Below are 19,708 nucleotides of genomic sequence, written 5' to 3'. Positions count from 1 at the left end.
CTGTCAACTCTTCCAACTCGTACGTAATGAGATCCAGCCCATGCTATCTGCAAAATCCGGGGTACCAACGTCATCTTGTGATGCAGTCTTCACGACGAGAGGACTACCGACGCAGTAACGGAAATGCAGGAATGAATATCTTAGGCAGGTATCGACGAGCAAAGACAGCATACCCCGCCGACCGCCGACCGGGCCGCGACCATGATGTGTGGGAGATGTTGCCCAATGACTTGTCTCGACACATGATCAGCAGGGACAGAACGAGACTTGACAATATGAGCAACAGTTCCGATACATCCTGAGTAATCCGCATCGAGTTTTGGGAGCTACGACACCAGCGAGCAAAAGTTGAAGAGTACATGCGGCTTTTAATGAGATTGGAACCAGCTTCTTGATACGTTGCCACACTGAGCGGCTTATCAGTGAATGCCACGCCCCGGGGGGAACATCGGTCATTGCGCATCCATTCCTTGTTCCCGTCTCATCCTTGCAGTTGATATAAAAACTATTCAACAACAACACGCACCCTCCCATCTCAGAATCATCAACCAGCATACCTCTCTCGTTGCAGAACACAGTTGCGAATGTTATCCCACAAACGTTTTCCAATCACCCCGAAAATCCCTCCTATCGAAAGAAGTTATGGATAACGACCCCGAATCGAACCCGCCGCTGAAGCACCTACACACCACAGACCAGGCCGCCCAAGATGCGCAGGACCTCGCCTACCTCGGCCACGACCAGGCCCTCTCGCGGAAGTTCAGCACGATGAGCATGCTCTTCCTCGCCATGTCCGTCCTCGGCACCTGGTCGACCTTTGCCCAAGGCCTCTCGAGCGGTCTCACGAGCGGCGGGCCCATCGCCATCCTCTGGGGCCTCGTCCTCGTCACCTTCTGCAACATATGCGTCGCCGTGTCCTTGGGCGAGCTGTGCAGCAGCATGCCGACGGCCTTGGGACAGGCGTACTGGATTTTCCGCCTCTCGCCTGGCCCGATGGGCCGGTTCATGTCCTACCTCTGCGCCTGGATCAATACCTTTGGATGGTGGACGCTGTCCGCCTCGCAGCTTGCCTTCATGACTAACTTTATTCTGAGCATGAAGGTCCTCTTCGTCAACGACTGGGCCGGAGCTGGTGTCGGATGGATCAACTTCCTGCTTTATATCGCCGTCACTCTGGTGGTAACGGTCGTCAACCTCATCGCTTGCCGGAGAGATGCCATCCTACCCGCCTTTAACAACTTCATTGGAATTTGTTTCATCGGGCTCTTTTTCGTTTTCAGTCTGGCGCTCCTGATTTCCGTGGGCGTGAAGCCGGATCTGCATTTTCAGCCTGCTTCGTTTGTTTTTGGACAATGGATCAACCAGACTGGCTGGGGAGACGGCGTTACCTGGTTCACCGGCCTCGTCCAGGCCGCATATGGGCTCACTGCCTTCGACTCAGCTGTCCATCTTGCCGAGGAGATCCCCGCACCTCGCAAGAACATTCCCCGCGTTATCTGGCTCTCGGTCGTCCTTGGAGCTATTACTGGGTTCATTTTCATGGTATGCTGTCTATTCAGCATCCAAGACCTTGATACCGTCTTGAATCCCGTCACCGGTCTGCCCTTCATGGACCTTTTGAATGAGGCTGTCGGGCTTCAAGGGGCTACAGTGCTTCTGTCTCTGTTCATCTTCAACGGCATGGGTCAGGCTGTCAGCATTGTTACGACCGCTTCCCGTCTGACTTGGGGCTTCGCCAGAGACGGCGGGATCCCATGGAGCCCCTATTTCTCCAAGGTCAACGAGGCCTGGAGGGTACCAGCACGCGCCTTGTGGCTACAGGGTGCCATCATCGGGCTCGTCGGCGCCCTCTATACGTTTGCCTCCACGGTGCTCGAGGCGATCCTGAGTGTCAGTACGATCGCCCTGACGGTCTCGTACGCGATGCCCATTATAACCGTTCTTCTCGTCGGCCGCGATAAGCTCCCGCCTGGAGAGTTCAGGCTGGGGCGGCTGGGCCCCGTCATCAACTGGATCTCGGTCATCTACTGCGCGATTACTACCGTCTTCTTCTTCTTTCCTTCAGAGCCTAGTCCGGCGCCGGCCGATATGAATTACGCGATCGCCGTGTTCGGAGTCATGATGGTGGTGACACTGGGTTTCTGGGTGGTCAAGGGGCGGTATACGTATCTGCAAACTGCGGATGCCGAGGTGCGGATCATTGAGGCGCAGAATGCCGAAGTTCAGACTTCTTCTGTTCCTCGAAAGAATTGATGGATTCTAAAGATACATCATCCTTCTTTAATTTAGTCTTCACTAAATCAAATTCACTCGTGGTACCGATTCCGCTTGAACTCATCTGATCAATTCCCTACCATCGTGATGAAGCTCTAGATCTTGTAACCAGCCTTGGACAGGAAGATGTGAAAGATCTCAACTGAACAAATATCCCAATAGTCAAGCTACTCCATCCACGTCTAGAAGACATTGGCAACCCGGTTCCTCTCGACAGCAGGGGGCGGGCGCCCGTCCCGATGCCGCTCCGATGAAGGTGGGGACGTCGCCTGCGGGCTTGGCTCGGGGGCCCCCACCGTTCCGTTAGCGTGTCAGACTAAGATAAGTACCCTGCCGAATCAGCCGCTTCTTCAGGGGATCTGCATGGTCGATTTTCTTTCCCAATGCAGCAGGTCCACCCGCCAATGAGCTTACACGACGAGACCGCCCTGGATCCCTTCGCTCTTGTCTCGTGTCGTATCGCCCTTGATTGCATTCGCATTTTGGGCTGAGAAGCAGCCGGCAACAGTGCCGGTTGACTCTCCGGTCCGGTTCTAGACTCCGAGCGCCGCAGCGTCGCTGCGCGGAGGCGCTGCAGCGCGAAGCCTGCAGGGACTAGATATCTCTTCTGAGGCGCGCTCCACCAGCAGAATGGAGCGGGGAGGGGCGGACAGCGCCGACCTCAGAGTTCCGTTCCGAATGTTCGAGATGTTGGTTCCGATGAGAAACATCAAGTCTGTCAAGAAAGACAATACGTTCTCATTTGGGGGCATACGGGTTTCCAAACGCTCTCAACTTATTCCACTCATTAACAAGTCAATATTGCATACGTTTTAAAAGACTTTTTATGGCACAAAGTCCTCTGACGCGGTGCGAATGTCACTCGGTGTGCCTATGTGGGGGAAGTTGTACATGAGTCGCAGGGATGGAGACCGATGGGAGGCGCATGAGGGACCAGGGTTGATGGAGGAATAGAGCCAATGACGACTGGATCGCGGTGCAACAAGCGGTGATTCTAAGCTGAGATTGCCCAGTCGAGTTTATCTTACGTTTGATGTCAGAATAATCTCGACAGCTGCTGAGGCTAACCCTCGTACGATTGTTACCTATCCCCCGATATGCCGGCGTCACTTCCTGTCTATAAGTACAAGGTGCCCACGATTGATCTTTGACGAACTCACCTTTTTCTCCCCAAGAATTCGAACAAACAAGTCGTTTGCCTTCTCTACTCACCAACATTTTGTCTTACACTTAGACAGCTTCGAGCCTTCAGGCCTCACCTCATCTTATACCAACTATCCATCATCGACCTTAGGTCGAATTGCAAAGACCACCGTATGGCCGAGTACCTCAGCCCAGACAGCCCCCAATATGTTTGCAGACACCTCTTCGATAGCCGGCTACACGATCTTCCGGGAAGATCCCAACGACGCCGCTCCAGACGTATCCTCTCAGTCTTCATCACATCCTCTGGGTAGGTCTCCTAGCAATGAACCACGGTGTTAGACACTCGTTCGTCGTTCCTGAGCTAACCGTTGTGTTCATACAGATCAGCTATCGATTGAAGAGATTCAGCGCGCTGCTAAACTCATCAAAATCCACGCTGGCACCAAGGCCCTCAAGTTCAACTGTCTGACTCTGCGCGAACCCAAGAAGAATGAGTACGCTGCCTTCAAGTCCGGCAACGGCCCTCGTCCAGACCGCCGCGCCTTCGCCATCGTCATCGAAAAGGGCACTTCGCAGGTCTCCGAGGTCGTCGTCAACCTGAAGACCTCCACCGTCGAGCTCTGGAAGGATGTCTTCGACGCCGCCCCCACCCTCACCTTGGAGGACCTCGACATCTGCGAGTCCGTCACCCGACAGGACCCTCGCGTCATCCAGGCTTGCCGCGAAATCGGTATCTACGATATGTCGAAGGTCTTCATTGACGCGTGGGCCATTGGATTCGATCACCGCTGGGGCACGGATCGACGTCTTCAGCAGGGAATTGTCTACTATCGCAATTCCCCTGATGATAACCAGTACGCCCATCCGCTTGACTTTTCAGTCGTCGTCGATACCGAAAAGGCTGAAGTCCTGGCTGTCGATATCCGACTTGTGAATGGCCAGCGCACCAAGGTCCCTCTGGAGGAGCATAACTATTTGCCCGAATTCATCGGCAAGGGCTACCAGAACAAGCTCAAGCCCATCGATATCACTCAGCCCCAGGGCGTCTCGTTCCAAGTCCATGGCAGCGAGCTGTTCTGGGCGGGACTGAAGATGCATGTTGGCTTCAACTACCGCGAGGGTATCGTTCTTTCTGACGTCCGAATTGACGACGAGGGGCGTGAGCGGAACCTCTTCAACCGCATCAGCGTGGTCGAGATGGTCGTTCCCTACGGCAACCCTGACCCTCCCCACCACCGCAAGCATGCCTTCGACGTGGGCGAGTATGGTACGGGCTTCATGACCAACTCCCTTAAGCTTGGTTGTGATTGCAAGGGTGTCATCCACTACATGGACGCCATTATGGCTGTGGGTACGGGAGAGGCAGCTGTCGTGAAGAATGCCATCTGTATCCATGAAGAAGACAACGGGCTTCTGTACAAGCATACCGACTACCGTGACGGTACCGTTATTTCCGCCCGCGACCGCAAGCTTATCATTTCCCAAATCATCACCGCTGCGAACTATGAGTACTGCTTCTACCACACATTCCTCCTGGACGGTACCTACAAGCTGGAAATCAAGCTTACAGGCATGCTCAATACCTATTGCATGCACCCCAGCGAGACCGCGGCACCGTTCGGCACGGAGGTGGCCCCGGCTATCAACGCCCACAACCATCAGCACATCTTTTCCCTCCGCGTCGATCCCGAGATCGATGGCCCTGGCAATACTGTCGTGCAGAATGACGCTGTCACCGCGGATGATCCCCTTGGTTCTGCTGGAAATCTGTACGGCAACGGCTTCTACTGCAAGAAGACGCCTATCCAGACTGCCTCCGGCCATGAGTATAAGCACGAGACGGGCCGCTCTTGGGACATCATCAACCCCAACATCATGAACCCCGTGGCGAAGAAGCCGGTCGCCTACAAGATCCTCAACAACAATTGCCCTGCCCTCCTCGCCAAGCCGGGAAGCATGATCTGGAAGCGTGCCGCCTTCGCCCGCAAGGCGCTGTGGGTCACCCCGTACAAGGACTATGAACTGTTCCCCGCGGGCGACTACGTGTGTCAGTCGAGCGGCGAAGAGGGGCACCCGTACAACGAGACCGTCGTCGACTGGGTGAACAGGAACGAGTCGGTTGAGAACACCGATATCGTCTGTTATGTGCAGTTCGGCCTGACGCACTTCCCGCGCACGGAGGATTTCCCCGTGATGCCGGCCGAGCCCGTCGGCGTCATGATCAGGGCGTCCAACTTCTTCAAGAAGAACCCAGCGCTCTGGGTGCCTCCTTCAGTTGTGGCTGTCGACAAGACTTCCAAGAATGCATTCGCGAAGTCTGAGGCTGTTGAGTCTTGCTGCGGCAGCAGGGACAGTAAGCTGTAGAGGATCTGAGTTGGTAGACCCAGAATTGGTAGTCTCGTGCCGTTGCCTTCGTTCGATTAGTTCAGCAGTCTTTTCCGAAATTCAAATTCAGTGTCACTCATCATCATCAGTATCGTGCTTCGAATGCTGCTCTTGGTGCTTGTGTTATGGCAAGTACACTGTATGCCATATAGGGCTGATTTGCTTCATGATGCTTCGAATAACCCAAGTAGTTTGCGATTACGTGATTTCATCAGATAAAAAAAGAGTGTCATTGGACCAAGATCTCGGGGTCGTCATTGCTTGTTGGCTAATGTGCCGAGAATCCGCCCGCGAATCTCTACTCCACTATCCGCCTGATAAGCTGTTTGGGCGTACAATCTTCCCTTGTTCCAGGGTTTTTGGTGCCTGCCAACCCAACCCAATGCCCACCCTGCTACCGGAATCTGGGGTAGGTGCTCCCGCCTAGAGCCGTTCTAGAACCAGGTTCCTCTTTCTCTCATCCTCCCATCTTCACAACCTCAGTCGAACGGAAGACATTTGGTTTTTCGCTTTTCGACGCAGCTACGTCAGGAAATTTTGAGGGAAAAATCTGCCTCTCACTTCAAAACGCCGGCGTCGCTTTGATACACCCTTCGGTCAAGTAATCCGCATTGTCGCTGCCGCATGCGAAGGGAATCGCCGATTGAACAGTCAACTTTGTCGTCGACCTCGAAAGAGAGCTCGATGGTTATGGAGCATGTGAGTTCGACTCAACAGACCTACTGACAAACCATCTGTTTCAATACGTCCGCATGCTAAACAAGATCACTTCCATAGACTTTGCTACTCGTCAACGCCAGCCGCAACGTTCGAATGCACAGAGAACCCAACGTCTCGTTCCACTTCGGTATCAAACGCAAGTGCATGACCAATTGCCAAGAAGAAATCGTTGCGTACCATGCCGGTTAAACGGGTCAGGATCGTCAAGGGCTCTTGCTGGCCCTGCAAGAAGCGCCGCATCAAATGCGACCTGTCTAAGCCAGCCTGTCTACGCTGCGTTTCTTCCGGCGCCACGTGTGACTACAACAGCCGTCTGATACGATGGAGTTCCCGGCCGAGTCCTCATATGCTGTCTCCGTGTAGCATTCCGCGGAACGACCTGCATCTGACCGTGTCGATCGACGTATGCGAGCGGCGTGCTCTCGACTACTTTCACTGTCGCGTCTGGCCCCTCCTTTCTGCTTCAGAGGAACCTTGCGTCCCCCCAACCCAGGTCGCCTTGGAATACCGAGTCGTGTTACTTGCCACTTGCGTGCTGTCCGAATCTCACCGGCTGTTACAAGACGGCAAGCATGCCCGCGATGTGCTTTGCAAGAAGCGGCTCGAATGCCTCTCTGCCGTGCGGGCCGAGATAGAAGGTTGCTGTGCCGACGCGCAGGGAAATGGGCCTATGATCGGGCTTCTGTTCGCAGTCATGCTGCTGTACTTCGACGACGGATATATGAGCTGTATACTCAACTCAGCATCGACCTCTAGCCATTACAGTGGTATCCTGGCTATTCTCGAGCGTCTAGGTGGCGTCGACGCTGTGATACAGACGGCTGCCGAGCCGCTGCACATGCTGATCTCGGAATTTGCGACAACAGATCTCACAACATCCATGATTCAAGGAAGGCCTCCTTGCTTTGCCCCCGAAGTGTGGGATCTTCTTGTTCGGGGCCCGGTTTGGTGGGGCCGTGACCCTTTGGGTAGATGCTCTCTCGCGTCCGTTTTTCGCGAGATCGCTAGTATGAGCCAGTACCTGCAGGCAACGGCTGAGATGACTGAAGAGTTGTCGATGGAGCGCATCCACAAATTTGAAGCTGCCCTCCGCCCCGTATACGCGCCCCCGTCCCTCGAGGAATCTGATGGCCGTAGCCCTTCAGAGTTATCCGAGTCCTCTTCCGTCATTGAGGCGGAAGCTACACACGCGTTTACCCTTGTCCGCATATTCCAGCACGCCGCCTTGCTGTACCTGTACAGAGCCATATGTGGTCTTCCAACTCTTCACCCACTTGTCCAGCAACATGCCAAGTCCTGCCTTGCCTGTATCTTCGAAATCCCCAAGGAGGCGAAGGTCCGCAACTGCATTATTTTCCCGTTGTTCGTTGCAGGAGCCCATGTCAAATGTCCAGAGGAGCAGAGGTCCGTTCTAGGCATGGCTGATGTGGTTTACGACGGAATGCGCTTTGCTTCGATTGAGGCCGTTAAGTCCGTCTTCAAAGCGGTCTGGTCGTCCAACTCTGATACGTCCTGGTTAGAGATGTTCAGATATCTAAGTCCGAACGCTTTAGTGCTCTAACACGTCGATGAAACTTACTACGTTCCTTAGAAGGGTGGAGGAGGTCAGTCTTGAAGAAATAAGGGTGGTGGTTGATGTCGAGGGAAAAGGACAGCAGACTAGGACCGTCGTGACAGTTGGAGTACTCTGGCCGTAGACTTATTCCCGGGTGTGTCAATGCTGCTTTCAAGGAGTATTATCACAATTTGAGCGATATTTGGATAAAATTGCGAGTTCGCGGTGTCAGTTGGCTATCCGGGCAGTGTCTACACACGCATGTACTTCCGTATATCTTGCCAGACCACCAACGCTAAAGCGACTATATTTCCTATGTACTTGCTTCCTTCATCATTATCGTCGTCGCCATCGTCGTCCTTATCGTTTTCCATACTGCTATCTTCCTTATAGAAGTATTATATCTAGTATAGTGGAAACTGCTCGGATATCCAACTGACACTGCCTGGCTAGCGAGACTTGGAAATGGACCTGGAAGATTCCAAGCTGCTGAAAAGGGCGACATCTCCCATTCAGTTATGAAATGCGGCAAGCTCTTCTGATCCTGTTGGGCATTTGCTCATCATTGCTGTGGGAATGCGTAAGCTATTCCTTCCGCCCCTTCCCCCAATCCTTCAACTCGTAGTTCGGTGCGCGGCGCGGATCATGATGCATTGCAAGCCACGGGGCCAAGACCACGAATGCCAGCGATATCCCGAACATCCACTCCATGAGTTCTGTCTGGCGCTTGTGCACATACTTCAACGTGTAAAGAGTGTAACCGTACAAGGCCGTCAAGAGGACTACGAGAAACAAACAGAAGCTCATGGCGGCGCCTTGGCGGCACTGGAGTCGAGGCGAGCCAGGGGTGAACCAGCCGTATCGATCGGGGATGTGGAAAACCGAGATTTTGGATGTGGTATCCTCGGGCAGCGACGGCTAGGTAGGTCGGATTGAGCTGGCCATGGATGATTTCTTTGAAGGGTGCGTTTCTGAGTTTGTCCCTGAGAAGGCGATCCATTTTGGGAGTTGGTGGATTGTGCGAAGATATCGATGTGGAGATCACAATACAAGACCATGTGTGTATGTGGTTGATGTCTTGTGACAAAATATGACTTTAAGATGGCGAAGAGATGGTCTTCCTCAAAGCTTACGATTGAAATGGTTATCAAGGTTACGTCTGGGCTGCCTTCAGTTCTTCGCCGTGGCCAAAAGGGTGTAAGTTGAGGGGACACTCAACAAGACTTTCGCAGGAGCCAACTACCTCTTAAGCTGGGAGTCCAAGTCCGCAGACTTAGCAACATCTGAAACTAATTTCAGAGTCTCTGCAATAGTTCCAACGCTTTGAAGAGATTTCTGCTAACGTTTTGAGTTGGTTGTGGTTCACGATGGGAGCCATCGTGGTGGGGGCAAAAAGGTGGGCAAAAGAGGAGAAACACCAAAAACATACAACACCGGGCATTCGCCAGTCGTCACCGACCTGACTACTACTCCGGCCCTCATTAGCTTATCTATGGGAGAGCGGACGGGATCCCGAGTTTTCCAATGGGTATGGTCGTATGTGGTGGACTTGGGAGGTCAAGTTGCCCATAGACTTAGGCGAAGATGTGCACGGTTTGAGATAGAACACGATGAAAACCCGAGGAACCTTCGCCTCAGGCTAAACAGCACTGGCATAGGTGGCTTATCTTGCATCGGGCATCTGATCTGTTGAGGGCAGCATACCTAAAGCGAGTCTCGTTACAGATGTTTAGGCTGTCACAACTGTAAGCTAGGATCTTTTGATCACAGTTGGAACCTAGCCATGTTAGATTCGGATTTCCAATCAGACTTGAGAATGAAGTGTTCATGCATTGGTTACAATACATAACTTAACACGCTTAGTTCTTGCCTTCCAAGCCAAGTTCCTCTCAGGGGTTCGCTGTTTCCCACTTTCTCCGCAAAGTGTTATATCGAATCCAAACCTCGCTTCTCATGGTAAGAGTTTCAGTGGTTGAAGAAGACGTAGAAGCAAGTTCAGCTCGAGAAACCATTGTTGAGTCCGAATCTTCTGTCCCAAACCACATTTTGACCCTATGATCCAACTCGTATCGTCTACCTCCTCCTTTCGCGAGCTCCGATTTGTCGATGAAAATCTACATAATTCCCGGTAAGAATACACATGCAAAGTATTGAGACTGAGTATACTCACCGGAACCCAAGTGGTTTTCCCGCTATGCTCAGATCTCTGCAGACCCACGACAACATGAACACTTCCATAATCGTTGCCGGAGACTTCGATCGTATCATGAATTCGCAGGCCTCTTGTCGGGGAAGCCTTATCTCAGCACCCAGTCTTGTGCAGAGAGTAAGACTCCCCGGGCCGCCATGGTTGCCAATTTCCGTTGAAGTTTTCCAACCGGGTCCCGTCAGCCGGTATGTGAGAGATCCAGTTGAGAGCATATTGGCCAGTCCAGCACAAGTGCATGTTGGGAGATAAGGGAACAGACTGATACACAACGTTGAAGTTTGAAGGATTGGCACCTGTGTTATTAGCCTGAACAGAAATTGCGACCTTCAAACGATGTTTCTGCGCCAGTAGAGTCTCTAGGTCGTTTCGATCCTCGTGAACATGGATAGCATAGCTAGGCAGAGCGATGATTATTTGGACTATTTGAGAATTTCTCTGTCAGATATAGAAGAAATTCTTCCCAAGACTTTTATTGAGGCTCTATGTTGGCTAAAGAGGGGGTTTGAGTTGGGCAAGCTTTCGGGATGCAGCACATGATATTGCTCGTGAACCAGACTCGCCCACATGTGACGATCCGCACTATCAAAACGACGAAACTTATGTCTGATTTACGTGGAAACATGATCTCGACTTGAATCGATGCAGATGGCCTGCTCTGCAACCATGTCATGCATGATAGCCTGCTTTTGGCCGGCTGGAGGATGCTTCTGAAGAATTGACATTGCTCTCGATTCCCGTCTTCACCACGTAATACCTTTGGAACAAATCGAATACTGCCACCCCAACCTCCGGGGATAATTGGCGACCAATCGGCAACGGCTAGCAAAGGGACAGAATCGGTTCGAATAACCTTAACTTAGTATCATGATCGTCCCCAAATCCCCAATCACTCAAGACGACATCCGACCCTGCTGTCCAGCGGACCTCCCGCAGCCACGACGCCCCACATCGTCACTCGCTCATCTGAGCTTTTGGCGATCTCTGATTGGCTGACTATGCCGCACCGCGACCAACCTTCGTCACGCAGCCACAGCCACCTTCACGCTCAGCCACTCTACGTCACCTATCACTTAGAAGCTCTTGGCAATACCACCACCACCAGGTTTTGGACGAGGGAGAGGCAGCTCACTGTGCCACCACAACCAAGGACGCAAGCGAGCTTGTCATTCTGTCAGTTTCTACCCTTTGGCTCCCTCGTCACACGCTACGCAGGACAGGAAGAAGGTATATATCCCGCCCGTTCCTTCTTGGCTCCTCCATCGACTGACACTTTCCAAGCCAAGTCTGGACTACCTCACTTCACCACAATAAGCTTTCCTGCAAACCAACCGTCTACCAGCAAATCCAAAAACGTACGTTCCTCACCTGCGAACGCTTGAGCCCCCTCCCAGAAGCTCGGACTGACATACTCTCTACCAGAGAACCCACCAACACACCTTCAACATGCCTTTCTTCTACTCCAAGCCCATCGGTGGCAAGAACTTCGGCACGAGCGTGCACGCAGACCGCCACGGCATCCGCCGCGGACCCTGGCGCTTCCGCATCGGCCGCTTCAACTGCTTCAGGTAGAGGCGACGCAGCTATGAAGTGTGCGTGTCGTTGCCCTGAAAGTGCGACCGCTACCGCGACCAGGTCTGGGACCTGCCTACCTACTTCTTGCGTTCTGTTTTCCCCAGACGACAGTCTTGGGACGATGGACGAACGACTTTATCTTTTATGAGATCATGGATACCGGCGTTTTGCTTTATGAGCCCTTTGGGTTGGTAGTGCGAGCGTTTCCTGACTTGTCTGTCCTTATTGGGTTACCGCCGTTGCGACTGGATTGGCCGTGACGGCTTTGGGCGGAACGACGAGAGTCGTGCCCAGGTAGATAATGAATACTTTTCTTCATTGATAACATAATGGTTGGGCGATGTCTTGATTTGGTAGGCCCCCCTGGCCATGAGATGGGACCGGAATTTGGGGATGGCATGATTTGACAACCAACCTCAATAATGACACTACCTTCCAGCTCACGATGTGACACCCTGGTGGGAAGCACGCCTCAGTATAGTTCGCAGAAGTTGGAGTACGTGTAGCCAACTGGTATCGAGCTCGGAACTCTTCTATCTTATGGCCCCAGCTCGACTGTCGATGCTTGACGAGGAAGTCAATGACAGACATGCTCAGAGGAAACACAGGGCATTCAGCTAAACGTGAGTGTCATCTCGCGAAATGCCAGAGGTACGAAGACATGGCGTTGGAAGACACCCATCTGGAAGACACCCCAGATGTCTTCTCAGCCGAAAGGCCGACTTGTCACTGCGCATGGAAGCTGGCAAACATGATTCTCGTAGAACAACCAACCAACTGGGAAGGTGGTGACATTTTCGAATTGAGCGTAAGAATCTTGTTTTCCATGCCGTCTAACGCCATTATGAAGTACCAAAATGTCCCGAACCACCCTCGAAGCCGGAGGACACGCCAGGCAATGCATCAAGGTCGTTTGGCTCTTTTTGACAAATTTGCTGCGTTTTTTTCTTTTGTATTCATTCCTAGCACAACGGTAAACCGATTTGCCATGCCAGGCCTCGCAGCAGAACCCTCCTGAATCATCGCAGTGTTGTAGACCGTTATCCGATGCAAAGTTCTTTTGTTTTATTCCTCTTTTTGTTCCCCGTTATCCCTGGAGAAGAAAAAGAAAAGAATACCGAGAGGGGTAGAGAGCACACCAACGCAAAGTGTAAACCGTAAACCCTTTCCCCCTCGTCGCCCCACGCGCCCCTTTCCCCCAGAATGGATTTGCTATGTTCCACAGAAAAGACAGGACCCCATCCGAACGACCAAAACGGAGTATTCTTCCGCTTAGACCTCGGTGGTGACCTTGGCCTTGGGGTTGGTGACCTTGACGCCGAGCTGCTTGGCGCGGGAGATAATGTCGATGCGCTTTCTCGAGGAGACGTTGTGGGCGATCCTGAAAAAACGTGTTAGAAGTCACTACTCGTGAGGAACACAGAGTCGGCTATCGTTGGGGGTTGGGTGGTACGCACTCGGCAGCGTAGGTGCGGTTGTGCATCAGCAGGAGGTTGACGTCGTTGACGTTGCTGACGAGGAAAGCCTTGTGGCCGGAGGGCATCATGTACTTGGTCTTCTTGTTGGAGCCGAAACCGATCTGAAGGGCGAGGGAGTCTTGGTCAGCGATTGTCCTCGAAAGGGCCCCTCCAATGTCTCCCAAGTTGGAGCATCCAACATTCTCCCTCTTCCAAAAGTTCCGTCTTCATCCGCGGGTTTGGGTGCTGAACGTACCGAGGGCATGGTCATGTTGCCACGGAAGCGACGGCGAACACGGTTGTCAATACCCTTGGGCTTGCGCCATGATCGGTCAACGCGCATAAAGCGGTCGCTCTGGTGGCGGTTGAAGAGCTTCGTGCCTGTAAACACACATCCGTCAATCGTCTCGTTCTAATCCAAAGGTCTCGCATGTGTCTCGCGTAATGACTTTCATCGTCGCGTTGTGTTCTCGGAGCGGGGTGTATCGGGTGGGTTTTTGGCGTTCTGGGAGGAAGGACATACGCTTCTTCACGATAGGGACGTGCTTCTTTGCGGCGACCATCTTGAACGAGAAAAAATGTCAGTATGAAATTACGACGGCGACAATTATTGCAATTGTCGATAGGAGAGCAGGGCGACTCGATTCTCACCTTGACGGTTGTTCCTGGCTGTGGTTAGTCGGGGTGGTGTTGGACGTCGAGACTCGGAACTGGCGAAAAAATTGGTTCAATCGGGTGGCTCTGCACGACGAACCCACGACTTGAATTAGGGCTCGCACACGTGTGGGAGGTACGTACTGGCGCTCGCCTGTCTTGGAAGGCGCTAGCAGCAGGGGAGGCCATCTGCAGTTCAGGAGCCCCACCAAGCCGCTCACCTTGACCCCGCTACGTTCACCGAAAGTGCCGCACTAAAAATGGTGCTCTGCTGCGAAGCCAGTTCATCTCAACTCGCCGCATCATAGACATTGGGCAATGTCGAGGCAAAACAGACCCCCTGTTTTTCCTGTGCTAAAGCGACCAATCTCATGCGTGCTCGCTATCGTCGTTGCCGAAAAAGTCGCTATTATTGTTGCTGCTGTTGTTGCTACTGTCATTAGTACTGTCGTTGCTGCTGTTGTTACTGATGTCTTCACTGCTGTTTTGTTACTACTATTGTCGCTATCTATCATTGCCGTCTATCGCCGTCGTCTGTCGCCGTCCTCCTCACTAAAACCACCCACCCAGTATGCGGGAATGTAGTCGCCCACACAGACAGGTAAGTAAGTAAGTCAGAGGTTCTCAAGGCCAAAAAGGTTGGCGAAGGGCAAAAATGAAGTTCCCACTACGAGGTTCGAACTCGTGTCTCCTCGGTGATTCATATAGAATGAAAGCGAGGTATGCTAACCACTACACTAAATGGGACGAGGAACTAAACTCGGCCGCATGCAGCTCTGGAGCGTTGGTTGCGAAAGGTGGAAGCCAAGATGCCTATACCCCTTTGATGTGAGCTTTGGTAAAGAGTGGCAACGGGGCACGTCCATCGTTTGTTTGAGTCACCGCCGGCATACATGGCAGATGGACGCCATCAAGGTTGAGAAAAGACATGGTACCCGTGATCCGTGGGGCACCGTTCATTCATGAAGGGGGATGATGCCCAAGCTAACAACAAGCTACAAAACTCCTCTCCAGATCCCGTGTCTATGCTTCACCCTTCACCATCCGGGGTTGTCATCATGTCTGTCATGAAACGTAGGGCATCGTGCCCCAAGACTCTGTCCTCTAAAAGTCTCTATATGTTGCCGTCTTACTGCGGCTGGCACTGGGGCTGGCCATCCTCCTCGTCCTCGTCCTCCCACTCGCCTCCGAATCCTGGTCCGCCGGCGTTTCCGCCCATCTACAAACACTTTGTTAGCGCGTGTTGCCAGTATCGCAGGAGCGATTCAAACTTACTTGGTCCAGGCTGTCAACCTCTTCGTATTCGACCTCGTCAACTTCATCCGCCTTGATCTCGGGAGGAGGGGGCGGCAGAAGCTTGTTCAGAGCATCGTACTCCTTGTCCTCCTTCAACCAGCCGTCCTCGGGGAACTCGACATTGACAATCAGGTACAGGTCGCCCCTAGCGTCACCTCTCTTGTGCGGCATACCCTCTCCGGGCACCTTCAGAATGTCGCCAGGGCGAAGGATGTTACCGCGCTCCCGCTCGAGGTGGATGCCACGGCCATCCAAGTGCGTCAGCACAGTCCTGGAGAAGCCGCCGAGGGCCTCGGCCAGGGTGACGGTCAGTTCAGCAGACAAGTCGTTGCCGATGCGGGTGAAGTCGTCGTGGGGCTCCTCCTGCAGGTGGAACACAATGTCTCCAGGAGTCTGGTCGGGGTGCTGGTCGGCCTCTCCCTCTAGCACGATCCTCTCGCCGTTCTGGGAACCTCTGGGAATGTAGATCTCGAGCACCTTGGTCTCAGATGTCGTCCGCTTGCCCTTGCACTTCTTGCAACGATCCTTCTCCTTGCAGAAGTTGCCAGAGCCCTCGCAGCGGTCGCAGATAACCGTCTCCTTGCGCACCAGGCCGGGTCCGATCTGACGGAAGGCCTCGGCCATACCGGCGCCTCTGCACTTGTCGCACTGTTGGGGCTTAACGTTCGCCTTGGCGCCGGATCCTTTGCAGGTGCCGCAGACGACCTGCTTGTTGGCAGAGAACTTGACTGTCTTGCCCTTGTAGAGCTCCTCGAGCGTGACCTTGTACGGCTGGTCCTCGTCGGGACCGCGACGAGGCCGCCTGGGGCCAGCGCCGCCGGGACCGCCAGGACCGCCCATACCGAAACCGAACATTTGTGACAAGATATCGTTCAGGTCGACCTCGACGCCGCCGGGACCGCCGCCGCCGCGGGAGGGGTCGAAGGCGGCCATGCCGTGGGTATCGTAGAGATGGCGCTTCTCCTCATCCTTCAAGATCTCGTAGGCCTGGCTGACGGCCTTGAACTTGGCTTCGGACTCTTCTCTGCGATCCTCAGGGACCTTGTCGGGGTGATGTTGCAGGGCAGCCTGATGGGAGCGGCTAAGTTAGTTCAACGTTGGGTGTGATCGCGAGACTGGGAGTGGCCACGAACCTTTCGGTATGCCTTCTTGATCTGGTCCTGGGACGCATCCTTATCGATTTCGAGCAGCTCTGGTAAAATGCGTCAGAAGTGATCCACCGCGACCAAAAAAAGTTACCCCCCAAAGGGCTCCATAGACAATTCAGATGCTTACCGTAGAGATCGATCTCCTCCGCCCCGGCGTCAGCACCGGCACTTGGTCCACCACTGTCCATGATGGAGAATTTTCTGAAGGTGTACTCGGCAAATGTTTCGCTCGAGATGTTCAACCTTCGGCGGTTTGGTTTGGTGATGTGGAAAAGGTGGGACGTGGAGTCGACCTGAAAAATATTTGTCTAGAGTAACTGTTTGCAGCTGGTGGTTTGGCGGGGTACTTTGCCAGCATCCAGTGCCTTACGGGGCGCGCGGTCCCTAGGTACCTACAGCCTGTCCAGCGAGTGCGCGGCAGATGATATCAGGTAAGCTGGGCGCGGCCTGGTATCCGTAGCCTTCAGGTACCTACCTAGTGCGACCAGTCTCCAACCCAGGGCACCCCGCCTGCACTGCAGCTGCTCATCATTCATCCAGGCGGTGTCCGAATTCCCTATATCCCAACCATCAGTTTCCATGCACTGTTTGTAATGGACGAATCACGATACCGATGTTGAAAACGAGTGAGCAAGAAAATGGAGTAGTAGACTGCTGCCCCATTAGCAATTGCAGGCGTACCGAGTTGAGGCAAAGCACCGAGCAGCATGCCTGTACGGAGGTCCGCTGTACAGACGAATCTGTGCAGCGCATCTTCGACTTTCACAGGCAACCGAGCGTAGTCATCAGACCAACCCCGAGGATACCGAGAAAGAATCTGGAAGACAAAACTGGACAACTGCCAGAAGGTCGTCGAAACCTTGGCCAGCTTGAAGTGAGAGGTCAGGGTTTGACATTCGTATGACTAGTGTCATCTGAATCTTGGGAAACCCAAAACGTTTAAGAATCTGGTTGGCTTGGATAGATCAAGGAATTGCCGTACGGCCACCATTTCAATTCGGGCATTGCGTTGTATCGCTCTGATTGTGCCAGTGTGCAGGGTTGTTGGTGATTTGGGACGCCGCCAGCGACCTGCTGTGTTGTGTAAGTCGGTACCTCGCTTTGTACATATCTGCTTTTTGCGCCACATGTGGCTGAAGCTCATCGTCAAATTTCACCCAAGGTCAGCTCACTCATGAAGGATATTGGTGAATCTCAGGACGGCGCCATTCTCATGTTTTCAACATGTCAACAATAGCCCTGCGGCCGCATAGCAGGTCAATACTCCAACGATCAGCATACACCTGCCAACAGTGTCGCGCAAGCTCACCGAGATGGCACTCTTCTGCTAAGAAGACGGGCGGATTTGAGGCCCTGAGGAAGAAGCTTCCGTCCCTGGCCGATGGAAAGCTGAGAGACCTACCGACCAAGCCTGCTAGGACACGCTTTGCTCCTTCACCAACCGGATACCTCCATCTAGGCTCATTAAGAACCGCCTTGTTCAATTGGCTCATTGCGCGGGCCACGGGAGGACAGTTCATCATCCGTGTTGAAGATACGGATCGGGTGAGGACGGCTCATGCGCATGTCATTGTTCATAGGAGGGCCTAGGACTCACAACTTACCAGACACGAATCGTCGAGGATGCCACATCTCGTCTTCTTGCAGATCTGAAATGGGCAGAGCTCGACTGGGATGAAGGTCCTGACGTCGGCGGCAAGTTCGGTCCTTACCAACAAGTAAGCCTCACCCCTTCATCCTCCTCCTGTACACGTCTAACATCTCGCAGTCACTACGGCTGGACCACTACAAACACAACATCTCCCAGCTTCTCGAAAACGGCCACGCGTACCGCTGCTTCTGCTCGTCCCACGATCTCGAGCGCCACAAGCAACAGTCCCTCGAGGGCGGCGGCACCGCCCACTACCCAGGAACCTGCCGCACCATCCCCGTCCCCGAGGCCGAACGCCGCGCCGCCGCTGGCGAACCCCACGTCGTCCGCTTCAACGCCCAGGGCCGCCGCCCCTCCTTCGTCGACAGCGTCTACGGCAACTACCAGAAGAGCGAGGACGAGGACGACTTCATCCTCATCAAGACGGACGGCTACCCGACCTACCACTTCGCCAACGTCGTCGACGACCACCTCATGAACATCACCCACGTCATCCGCGGCGCCGAGTGGCTCATCTCCACGCCCAAGCACATCGCCCTTTACGACGCCTTCAACTGGACCCCGCCCACCTTCGCCCACGCCGGCCTCCTCTGCGCCCAGAACGGCGAGAAGCTGAGCAAGCGCAACCACGACATCGACATCTCCTCCTACCGCGACAGGGGCGTCCTCCCCTCCGCCCTCAACAACTGGCTCGCCCTCCTGGGCTGGAGCATGAGCGAGAAGGACCTGGCCAAGAAGGACGGCGAGGTCATCTACACCACCCAGGCCCTCGCCGAGAAGTTCTCCCTCCGCTTCACAAAGGGCAACATCAAGACGAACCCGGACAAGCTCGCCGTCATCCAGCGCAAGCACCTCACCCACCGCCTGCGCGAGGACCCGGCCGACGAGGCCCTCCTCCGCCGCACCATCGTCCCCGTCTCGACCAGGCTCCTCGCCTCCATCTCCGACCTCCTCGCCGCCAAGAAGGAGGAGTACCTCACCAACCCAGCCAACCACCGCCACGCCTTCTCGACAACGGACTTCTCCGGCCTGACCCCCGTCCTCGCCGACCCGGCCACAGCGCCAGCCCACATCCTGCGCGTCAACCGCGCCCTCGCCGCCGACTCCCCCGTCGACCCGCTCGACCTCATCTACGAGCACCCCTCGCTCTTCTTCCGCCCCAGCGCGACCGCCTACGCGCGGCACACCTTCTCGCGCTCCCTCTCCAAGCTGGACGACCTCAAGGACTACGCCGGCGCTGCCGGCCCTGAGGCGCTGCTCGCGGACCTGCGCGCGTCGTTTGAGGCCGTGCCGGTCGCCGAGTGGGGCGCCGCGAAGCTGCAGCAGGTCATCAACGATTTCAGCGAGCGGCATGCCACCGAGGTGACCAAGGACGACGGGACGACGAAGAGGGTCAAGGCGACAAAGGCGGCGTATACGTTACTGAGGCTGGTCCTGACTGGCGATCCCCTGAGGGGGGCCAAGCCGGCCAAGCTGCAGCTCGCGCTGCTCGGGAAAGAGGAGACCCTGCTGAGATTTGACATGTGTGCTGCTTAGGGGTCAGGAAGCAGATAAGAGGGAGGACAGAAAAGTTCGGGGGATAGTTACACGTCTGGTGCCTCCCTCCAGCGTGGTCTGGACTCGCCTCCCTGTCTGGTGCCC

At 54.3% G+C, this 19,708-nt stretch overlaps 7 protein-coding genes across 7 annotated transcripts; 5 read left to right on the top strand and 2 right to left on the bottom strand.

The window, feature by feature from the left end:
• Nucleotides 1–642: 642 nt before the first annotated feature.
• On the top strand, nt 643–2,253 carry CGGC5_v001949 (Choline transport protein; the record flags this gene model as incomplete). The annotated part of the gene is made up of 1 exon (XM_032028966.1): nt 643–2,253. One exon carries the CDS (start codon nt 643–645, stop codon nt 2,251–2,253), a length of 1,611 nt encoding a protein of 536 aa, XP_031891542.1.
• Nucleotides 2,254–3,624: 1,371 nt separating this feature from the next.
• On the top strand, nt 3,625–5,784 carry AMO-0 (Peroxisomal primary amine oxidase; the record flags this gene model as incomplete). The annotated part of the gene is made up of 2 exons (XM_032028965.1): nt 3,625–3,727; nt 3,803–5,784. The coding sequence occupies 2 exons, from the start codon at nt 3,625–3,627 to the stop codon at nt 5,782–5,784; spliced, it is 2,085 nt and encodes a 694-aa protein (XP_031891539.1).
• A 1,435-nt stretch (nt 5,785–7,219) lies between these two features.
• Nucleotides 7,220–8,086, top strand: CGGC5_v001947 (uncharacterized protein; the record flags this gene model as incomplete). The annotated part of the gene is made up of 1 exon (XM_032028964.2): nt 7,220–8,086. One exon carries the CDS (start codon nt 7,220–7,222, stop codon nt 8,084–8,086), a length of 867 nt encoding a protein of 288 aa, XP_031891540.2.
• Nucleotides 8,087–11,284: 3,198 nt separating this feature from the next.
• CGGC5_v001946 (uncharacterized protein) lies at nt 11,285–11,858 on the top strand (the record flags this gene model as incomplete). Its single annotated transcript, XM_032028963.1, has 3 exons — nt 11,285–11,513; nt 11,568–11,641; nt 11,709–11,858. The coding sequence occupies 3 exons, from the start codon at nt 11,285–11,287 to the stop codon at nt 11,856–11,858; spliced, it is 453 nt and encodes a 150-aa protein (XP_031891537.1).
• A 1,275-nt stretch (nt 11,859–13,133) lies between these two features.
• crp-63 (60S ribosomal eL32 domain-containing protein) lies at nt 13,134–14,161 on the bottom strand (the record flags this gene model as incomplete). Its single annotated transcript, XM_032028962.1, has 6 exons — nt 13,134–13,242; nt 13,319–13,440; nt 13,575–13,699; nt 13,842–13,881; nt 13,970–13,987; nt 14,117–14,161. The coding sequence occupies 6 exons, from the start codon at nt 14,159–14,161 to the stop codon at nt 13,134–13,136; spliced, it is 459 nt and encodes a 152-aa protein (XP_031891538.1).
• Nucleotides 14,162–15,101: 940 nt separating this feature from the next.
• On the bottom strand, nt 15,102–16,604 carry CGGC5_v001944 (DnaJ protein-like protein xdj1; the record flags this gene model as incomplete). Its single annotated transcript, XM_032028961.1, has 4 exons — nt 15,102–15,191; nt 15,248–16,336; nt 16,402–16,460; nt 16,544–16,604. 4 exons carry the CDS (start codon nt 16,602–16,604, stop codon nt 15,102–15,104), a joined length of 1,299 nt encoding a protein of 432 aa, XP_031891535.1.
• Nucleotides 16,605–17,640: 1,036 nt separating this feature from the next.
• On the top strand, nt 17,641–19,603 carry gltX (Glutamate--tRNA ligase; the record flags this gene model as incomplete). The annotated part of the gene is made up of 3 exons (XM_032028960.1): nt 17,641–17,961; nt 18,024–18,134; nt 18,185–19,603. The coding sequence occupies 3 exons, from the start codon at nt 17,641–17,643 to the stop codon at nt 19,601–19,603; spliced, it is 1,851 nt and encodes a 616-aa protein (XP_031891536.1).
• Nucleotides 19,604–19,708: the final 105 nt, after the last annotated feature.

Source organism: Colletotrichum fructicola, assembly GCF_000319635.2.
Source record: "Colletotrichum fructicola Nara gc5 chromosome Unknown KSG_Nara_v1_contig01, whole genome shotgun sequence".
Classification (NCBI taxonomy): domain Eukaryota; kingdom Fungi; phylum Ascomycota; class Sordariomycetes; order Glomerellales; family Glomerellaceae; genus Colletotrichum; species Colletotrichum fructicola.
Note: the sequence above shows the minus strand (reverse complement) of the source record. Positions and strands in the feature narration are given on the sequence as shown.